The sequence below is a fragment of the Oncorhynchus tshawytscha genome, linkage group LG07 (genome assembly GCF_018296145.1).
Source record: "Oncorhynchus tshawytscha isolate Ot180627B linkage group LG07, Otsh_v2.0, whole genome shotgun sequence".
Classification (NCBI taxonomy): Eukaryota; Metazoa; Chordata; class Actinopteri; order Salmoniformes; family Salmonidae; genus Oncorhynchus; species Oncorhynchus tshawytscha.
The window spans coordinates 4,028,125-4,037,721 of record NC_056435.1 but is presented as its reverse complement, the minus strand read 5'-3'; the positions used below and the strand labels follow the sequence as shown (position 1 = coordinate 4,037,721).

The window sequence follows — 9,597 nt, the reverse complement described above, 5'->3', positions numbered from 1 at the left end:
ACAGCTTACTACACAAAATAAACAGTATTACTTTCTAATCTACAGTACACATATCTCCCTGGCATATTACATAATTCATGCAGCAGCATACAATACATTTTTGGACTCACCTTGTTGTGCTGTGCTCACTTGAACAGGAAGGTGGTGCAGCTGTCCATTGTGGGAGAATGTTGTCATCAAACTTTGTCATCAAAGTCTGCTATTCTCTGGATTCATGGTGCTTTCAAGACAACTGTAAACTCAAAAGAAAGAAAAAAGGTTGAATCATAATGACGTCAGTGATCTTCAGGTTGTAGCTCTAGAAAGAGGTCCGATTCCAGATTTACAATTCCAAGTTGGATGAAAGTTTTTACCCAGTCGTAGCTCGTTTTCTCTGATTTCCCAGTTGTCTTCAACTCACTAAAGTCAGATTTTGCAGTTGTTTTAAGCGTGGCACAAATCCTGTTTCATTGACAGCATGGCCAATATTGAATGTTTATCATTTTAAACTAGGAAAAGAGACCCTTAATCTTGTCCAATGGCCGATGAGCCACCGATACGTTTTATCTATAATTTCTCTATATTATTTCTCTTCATATGACAAGGATTAAAAAGGATTTGCCAGTAGATTGTCAACTTGATTTATGATGATGACTGCTAGCTAAGATTTTGTCCAATCAGTCCAATCAAAGCTACTGTAGATATAACGTGACTTTACATCATTTTATCTGTGGCCAGTGACCTTGAGCCTCCTTGGATGGGCACTTCTAATGTAACTCTATGGCAGCACCCAAGGGGCTTGAATTTTTGAGCTCTACCCTTAGACTTGATGGTGACGCAGTGTACCCATGAGTGACAGAACACTAAGCCAATCACAGCGCAACGCTCCGTATTTTCTGCTAGCTTGCCCCACCACCACAGAAAGCACTGAGCTAGGCTGAAACACCTGCACTTTGGAGCTGCCTTACTCAAGAAAACAAAAAAGAGACCATGTTTGTACAAGGCTTTATTAACTCAATTATTAATTTTTTCACATTGTTTGCAAACTGATATGTGACATGTATTAATGTCAAAATAAAATGCAAAAACAGGCAACCCCCCCACCCCCCAGAAAATAATTTATTTTATTTTTTGCAAAAATGTGGGGCACAAAACAGGGTCGCCACTGGTCACACCAGATACGGACTAGTTTTCTGATCCACGTCCCTACCTTTTTTAAAAGGTACAGTGCCTTGCGAAAGTATTCGGCCCCCTTGAACTGTGCAACCTTTTGCCACATTTCAGGCTTCAAACATAAAGATATAAAACTGTATTTTTTTGTGAAGAATCAACAACAAGTGGGACACAATCATGAAGTGGAATGACATTTATTGGATATTTCAAACTTTTTTAACAAATCAAAAACTGAAAAATTGGGCGTGCAAAATTATTCAGCCCCTTTAATTTCAGTGCAGCAAACTCTCTCCAGAAGTTCAGTGAGGATCTCTGAATGATCCAATGTTGACCTAAATGACTAATGATGATAAATACAATCCACCTGTGTGTAATCAAGTCTCCGTATAAATGCACCTGCACTGTGATAGTCTCAGAGGTCCGTTAGAAGCGCAGAGAGCATCATGAAGAACAAGGAACACACCAGGCAGTTCCGAGATACTGTTGTGAAGAAGTTTAAAGCCGGATTTGGATACAAAAAGATTTCCCAAGCTTTAAACATCCCAAGGAGCACTGTGCAAGCGATAATATTGAAATGGAAGGAGTATCAGACCACTGCAAATCTACCAAGACCTGGCCGTCCCTCTAAACTTTCAGCTCATACAAGGAGAAGACTGATCAGAGATGCAGCCAAGAGGCCCATGATCACTCTGGATGAACTGCAGAGATCTACAGCTGAGGTGGGAGACTCTGTCCATAGGACAACAATCAGTCGTATATTGCACAAATCTGGCCTTTATGGAAGAGTGGCAAGAAGAAAGCCATTTCTTAAAGATATCCATAAAAAGTGTTGTTTATAGTTTGCCACAAGCCACCAGGGAGACACACCAAACATGTGGAAGAAGGTGCTCTGGTCAGATGAAACCAAAATTGAACTTTTTGGCAACAATGCAAAACGTTATGTTTGGCGTAAAAGCAACACAGCCCATCACCCTGAACACCCCATCCCCACTGTCAAACATGGTGGTGGCAGCATCATGGTTTGGGCCTGCTTTTCTTCAGCAGGGACAGGGAAGATGGTTAAAATTGATGGGAAGATGGATGGAGCCAAATACAGGACCATTCTGGAAGAAAACCTGATGGAGTCTGCAAAAGACCTGAGACTGGGACGGAGATTTGTCTTCCAACAAGACAATGATCCAAAACATAAAGCAAAATCTACAATGGAATGGTTCAAAAATAAACATATCCAGGTGTTAGAATGGCCAAGTCAAAGTCCAGACCTGAATCCAATCGAGAATCTGTGGAAAGAACTGAAAACTGCTGTTCACAAATGCTCTCCATCCAACCTCACTGAGCTCGAGCTGTTTTGCAAGGAGGAATGGGAAAAAATGTCAGTCTCTCGATGTGCAAAACTGATAGAGACATACCCCAAGCGACTTACAGCTGTAATCGCAGCAAAAGGTGGCGCTACAAAGTATTAACTTAAGGGGGCTGAATAATTTTGCACGGCCAATTTTTCAGTTTTTGATTTGTTAAAAAAGTTTGAAATATCCAATAAATGTCGTTCCACTTCATGATTGTGTCCCACTTGTTGTTGATTCTTCACAAAAAAATACAGTTGTATATCTTTGTTTGAAGCCTGAAATGTGGCAAAAGGTCGCAAAGTTCAAGGGGGCCGAATACTTTCACAAGGCACTGTATCTGTAACCAACAGTCATGTGAAATCCATAGATTAGGGCCTAATCAATTGACTGATTTCCTTATATAACTGTAACTCAGTAAAATCTTTGAAATTGTTGCATGTTGTGTTAATATTTTTGTTCAGTATACAATCAAGCCGTTAAAAACCGTATATAACCCAACTCTTGTTTTGCATTGTTAATGTTGATGATAATCTAATTTCTCTTCTCAGTGGATTAATAATCTGGAGACAGGCGGCAGTGTACGGCTCATGGTTTTACAACGTCCAGGAGCTAAATGCATTATTACCTCCAACTTCTCCCAATTCACATTTCTAATTGACCACCCTGACATATCAAGCTTGAACGGGCCCTGCGTTTCAACCGATAGCCAATGTAGGCTATAATACCCTAGCAGGGCTATCTGAACTTTTCGAGTGGGTCAAACTCCTTTTAGCCTTGCTGTGGCCACTCTGGTTTGGCTGTCCTCGGCATAACCAAGTGTTCACATATCGTTCTGGGTTCCACTGCGGAAGAGTAGAGAGTGGGTCCATGGAGTTTTATAAACATCAAGGCAGACACACGTTGAATTTTTTTTTCTTCAACATTCTGATTGGCGAAAGTGGTCAAGCCTCAGACAGGCCTCCGCCGTGCATACACGTAGCCTATAGTTCTTCATCATTTTTGCCACAGGCAGAGAGAAGACACGGAAGAAACAACCATTTTCCTTCCTCCCGGCTGCTATACATATTTATTTTGTTTGTCATTTTATAGCCCCTCTCCTCCGCGCTCAGGCACCACGACACCCCTGCACTATGTTTCCTTACCTTAAGTGTCCACAGCAGCACAGGCAATAATATAAATACATCATTTGAAGAACATACTCGGTTGGGGTAGATGTTCACATTGAAATTAGACTAACTAATTATGGTATTGGATATGCGATGAAGTTTCGAAATTTAACATACTGTAAAACTTAATATTTTCGCATACTCAAAATGCTTACTATTTAAAACGCAAGTACGGTATTCGGACGCAACCAGTATTTCAAGATGATGGCCGACGGGATACTGCAAGCTGGTGGAGCAACTAAATTATCTTTATAACTTATTCTGTGTGCGATATTAAAACAATCGGTTCAAGGACATAACGTTGCATCTTGTGTAATAGAAGCAATTGTTGGTACCATGTTAATCTTTTTTTTTTTTTTAAATGTGCACGAATATTTAACATTTCCCCATTCACTATAATGGGGATCCTGAGAGGATTCCTGTGAGTGGGCCTAATAGAGAGTGATGGAAATAATATGTGCTTCAGTAAGGTAGGTTTATTGGCATTCATACAGTAGCTATGGTTGTCAATTGTACTACACAAATGGATCTAAAGTCCCAGAAAAGAGAGGTTGTGGTGGCAGCGGCAGGTACATACTTGGGATTGCGAGGTTTTACTGCAGAACAGTTGCAGGGGGTGTTGAGTGGTAGTGTTCTGTCCCCCCAGGCCGTTGGTAGGGTAATACAACAACAACAAACATATTTTTTACTCTCCCCAAATTGTATAGGACCATATCACAAATAATTTAATGTAGGTAGGCCGTGAATGGCCTCAAACTCCAGTACAGTAGGCGGCGGTGTATGCATCTTAAATTGGATGCGATACACCAACACAATCCCGAAGAAGTGGCATTTTGACGTTTCAACATGCATGTGATTTGTATATCCGATCTAGTCGTCTAGATTCGTTTTCAATCGGTAGTTTAGCTTTCTGTGTGTGTCTTGTTCTTTCTAAACCTCATCACGCTGCGTCTGGTGTGGAGAGAGGACTACCTAACCAGCCAATGGGATAGATATGCAGTAGCAACAACAAGGATCGTGTGAAATGATGGGCTTTTTATTTTTGTTTTACTACGAATCAAATCTAACCAAAAGCTTAAATTGTTACAAGAAAAAATAGTCCGCTGTTGTGTATAGAATAGCACAGCAGACTTCGTTTGCAGCTTGTGGTTTTACCCACACCCCCTCTGATCAGATACAAAACGCACATCAGGGAAAATGGCGGACTTTGAGAAGGACGAAGGACTGCCCCAAACAATGCAGGAAAACCAAGATGACGAGGAGCCTCAATATACTGATGACGCTAAGCCAAGCAAGACGCAAGACGACGCACGTTTGGAGGAAAGGGTAATTGAAGAGGTCAGAAGGTACAACAATTTGTACAACACCTCATTGAAAGACTACAAAGACTTTACCATGACCAACAACAGCTGGAAGGAGATAGCCAAAACTCTGAGAGTAGAAGAACAGATTTGCAGGACGAAATGGAAGAACTTGAGAGACCGATATGTTCGACTGAGGAGGAAAATGAAGGGGAAGAGTGGGGATGCAGCGTCAGAAATACAACCACAAATACTCACCACGCTGTCCTGGCTGTCTGGCTTTATTAAACACAAGGAGACGAAGGTAAAGACTACTACTGTCAATGAACCTTTTCTTGCCTAGAACACTAGTCTATGGTGATCTCTAGGCCTAATGACAAACAAATCATCATTATCATGTTGACACTGTTAGGTATTTCAAACGATTAGACCTAGCTACTACTGTACACATGTACGTTATTTGTTTAGGTATTTATGGTATGCTATCTATTCTAATTTGGACTTAAATGTATCGAAAAGTAGACTATATTATTACAAAACAAATGTTTTAGAGAACAGAGACGGTAGGCCCACTAGTAATTATGCCATTTTAAATGTATTTCCAGGTAGAGGAGATGGACACCCCAGAAGACCTGCAAGATGACAACCTGATCGAGCGGGACCACTTCCACAGTTCTAATAATGAGCAGCAAGATGGACATTTTGTAGTTCGGAGTAAAATACGAGCTAGAGCTCCCGGAAAGAGAACACCATCACATAGCAAAACAATACAGGAGAAGGAAGAGGAGCCCCTAGATACTGATGACTCTGATGATTGGATCGAGGGTTTCAGTCCTGGAGGAGAGAAGCCACACTACTGCTTTGACTGCAGTAAGAGCTTTAGAAAAGTGAGGGATCTTATAAGACACCAGAGATCACATACTGGAGAGAAGCCTCACCACTGCCCTGTTTGTGACAAAAGTTTTGCTCAATTAGATAAGCTTAAATTACATGCAAAAAGACATATGAAAGAGGAACATGTCACACGGCTCGAACAGGCTGGACTGAATGTAGACCGTGTGAACACACCGCAGAGACCAGCCAGCAGAGGCAGGCAGAAGAGTCAAATTCGAGCTAGTGCACCAGGGGGGGAAATGGTCCAGTCACAGCCAGGCAAAGACTTGCCTTGCAAAAGTTCTGTTAGAAAGAATCAACACGTAGAAAAAGGACAACAACCCCAAACATCACAGGAGAATGAAGAGGATCCTGAAGATACTCCTGAAGACTGGACCGAGAGTTTCAGAACTGTAGAGAAGCCCTACGTCTGCTCCGACTGCGGTAAGAGCTTCAAACAAGAGAATCGTCTTATAAGACATCAGAGAACACATACAGGAGAGAAGCCTTACGACTGCCCTGACTGTGACAAAAGTTTTGCTCGATTAGATAATCTTAAATTACACCAAAAAACACACATGAAGGAGGAACGCAATTTCCACTGCTCTGACTGTGTGAAAAGCTTTGTCCTATTGGAACAGCTTGAAAAACATCAGCTAACACACAAGAAAAGTTACAGCTGTTCAAAGTGTGAGGAAAGGTTTTCAGACCTGGTTGACTGGAAAGCACACTTTTTAGTACACAGAGAGATTCTCCACTGTCCTGACTGTGACAAGCAGTTCTTGTACAAGGGACTTTTTGAAAGACACAGGAGAACACATTTGAGAAAAATAGAAACATTTCTCTGCACAATATGTGGGAAGGAGTATCGCAACATCAAAATACACATGCGAGTACACACTGGAGAGACACCGTATCACTGCACTGTGTGCGGGAAGAGTTTTCCATACATAAAATCGTACCAAAGGCACATACTAACACATACCTCTGGAGAAAGAGCAACCTATCCTTGTTTGGAATGCGGAAAGACATTTACTCGCAAAGATGGCATGGTGATGCATGTGAGGAGGGTTCATACTGGAGAGCGAAATCATCAGTGCAGATACTGTGGAAAAAGATTCTTTCGAAAAGAGAAACTTAAGGTACACATGCTAGTTCACACTGGAGAGAAACCATACCAATGCTCTGTCTGTGGGCAACGCTTCTCCCAAGATGGTGACAGAAAACACCACGAGAAGAGGCACTACTCTGGTGTCTCAGATTTCCTCGATCTATAATGCAGAAGTGGGGTTGCAGGAAGTGGGAACCTACCTAATCATTGACAATCTAATAATCTGTTAGCTAAAATGTTAACAGATTATTAGGATTTACAAAACCCTATTGTTTTTCCTTCTGACCTCTTCAATTACCTTTTCCTCCAAACTTGCATCATCTTGTGTAAGATTTACAAAACCCTATTGTAATGGGAATTTTAATGTTTGTGCTTTTCTTATAACTAATTTCTGTGTTCTATTCATGTGCTGTTCTATAAACCAATTTCTGTGTTCAACCAATTTCAAGTGGTTGACTCTTATCAGTAACTGCAATTTGGCAGTATACCCAGACATTGTTTTGAGAACAAACAAAATATATCTCAGTTTCAAGGTCTCAGTTTAGAGAGAAGCCTCGTGAGGTGTTAGTGTTATGAACCAGTATTGGTCGGTCACATGAATGAAACAAAACAGTAATGATGAATTAATTATGCTAAATCATGCAAATATAACTTGTCTGTGTAGAGCCATATATAAGACAACTGCTGGGACTGCCCAAAAAGTGCTCCTGATTAACATGTGTACTATGGTGCATTGAGTTAGTTGGAACCTCTCCAGTGCGCTGACAAATGAACAATGATTAATTTAAGATTGACTTTGAGTGTTCTTGTGTAAGAATTTCCACAAATAATTAGTTCCACCTGAAATTGACCCTGAAAATATTACTATTATATATTTTCCCATTAAGCTTTTCAGCAATTAACAATGTGTGCAGTAATTTAGATTGGAGTCTGTGCCTCGCTAGCAGTAATAGATATGTGCATGCAGGAAGCCTGCTTGCTGGAGTGCATCGGTCAACTTTCCATACAGCAGTTGGGACAGAGCGCAGGTAGTCTGCACAACAATACAGCTGGAAAACAAAGACAGTTTCTCAAAATGTACACAAAAAAACTAAGAAAAGATTTGACTGCTGTGGTAGTTCCTGTTCTCCTGCAATCTTGTTTTACATTTGTAAGTAAAGCAGTGGCATGTTTGGGAGAAGAACATCAATGATATATGTTCTAAACCGATATCAAAATGGATTATGGTCATTGTAGTTATTTACCACGTTTGAGTTAAACTAGGTTGAATATTTTTAAAATAAAAACTCTGCCTCCCAACTCTGTGGCAGGGTAGCCTAGTGGTTAGAGTATTGGACTAGTACCAGTTCAAATCCCTGAGCTGACAAGGTACAAATATGTAATTCTGCCCCTGAACAAGGCAGTTAATCCACTGTTCCTAGGCATCATTGAAAATAAGAATTTGTTCTTAACTGACTTGCCTAGTTAAATAAAGGTACAAAAATAAAATAAAAAAATGGATCCTGACTTGATTTCTGACTTGAATGATTAGAGAAACAGTGCGTTAGGCTCACACACAAAACAAACTAAATGCAATTCAAGTAATTGAAGCGTCATCATAACAAAACGAAATGTTGGTTAATCGCTCAGCACTAGTAGATTCTGACTTAAATATTTTACTGTGAGTTATTGTTCTGTTGTGTCCGGCATGCCCACATTATGCCAATCTTAAATTTATTTTATATGCTGACAGTAATTGTTCTGGTGTGTTGCGGGCCCTCTGGAAAGTCCTAAAATATGCCCCTGCCGTAGTGGTGGAAAAGGATGCAAAGTATGAGCAAGTTGCTCCTTTTTGAAGACATCTCTATAGGTGGTTACACGGTCTACGTGCGTGCATGTTCGTGTGCGTGGATGTTCGTGGGTGGAGTCATTTTGGGGGGCAGCGGACTCTTGCGTTACGCCCACAGAGGAAGTCTGCCTTGTGTAGTGTATATCCATTAGGTGGCTTGAGGAGCCAGATTAGTTTACCAAGCAAAATGGGACGAAGCACTATTTTCTTTACTCTAGCTAGCGACGAAATTTGAACTTCCGGATCCGGTGTTAGATGCCCTTTTTTTTATACAACGGGTGGTTCTAATCCAAAATGCTGATTGGTTAAAACCGCATTCCAGCCAGTGTCTATTCCACAAAATGATTATCTTCACTGCAGATCTGACCCATCACATGATTCTTCAAGAGGACCACTACACTCCAGATCGCATTCTGTGCTCAGAGGTCCTTGATGACGATCTACCCCATCACACCACTCATATTAATCATTAATCAAATAAAACAAAAATATATTGTGTTCCAGTATTTCTATGCATGTAATGTCTGTGGGTGAATTATGAAACAATTACTGTATGCAGATGTGCAAAAAACTGAAGTAGATTTGTTGTTGCCATTGCTTTATCTATTTTAAATGTAAGAATATGTTTCAGATTATGGTGTCTATGGAAACAAATATACATTTAATGAACAATGTTTTCAATATCCAACTTTATCCTCTGCAGTACTTTTTACAGTACACTCTTAGAAAAAAAAGGTGTCCTCTAGAACCTAAAGGGGTTATTCGGTTGTCCCCATAGGATAAACCTTTGAAGAACACTTTTTGGTTCCAGGTAGAACAC

The 9,597-nt window shown here is 40.5% G+C and overlaps 1 protein-coding gene across 1 annotated transcript; it reads left to right on the top strand.

Moving 5' to 3' along the window:
• Positions 1 to 2,901: 2,901 nt before the first annotated feature.
• Positions 2,902 to 8,330, top strand: LOC112253706 (zinc finger protein 791). The gene is made up of 2 exons (XM_024425661.2): positions 2,902 to 5,269; positions 5,571 to 8,330. The coding sequence occupies exons 1-2, from the start codon at positions 4,862 to 4,864 to the stop codon at positions 7,113 to 7,115; spliced, it is 1,953 nt and encodes a 650-aa protein (XP_024281429.1). The 5' UTR covers positions 2,902 to 4,861; the 3' UTR covers positions 7,116 to 8,330.
• The last annotated feature ends 1,267 nt before the right edge of the window (positions 8,331 to 9,597 follow it).

Coding starts and splice junctions, on each gene's coding strand:
- LOC112253706 (XM_024425661.2), top strand. CDS start 4,862: ATGGCGGACTTTGAGAAGGACGAAGGACTGCCCCAAACAATGCAGGAA. Junction 5,270..5,570: donor TTAAACACAAGGAGACGAAG/GTAAAGACTACT, acceptor ATGTATTTCCAG/GTAGAGGAGATGGACACCCC.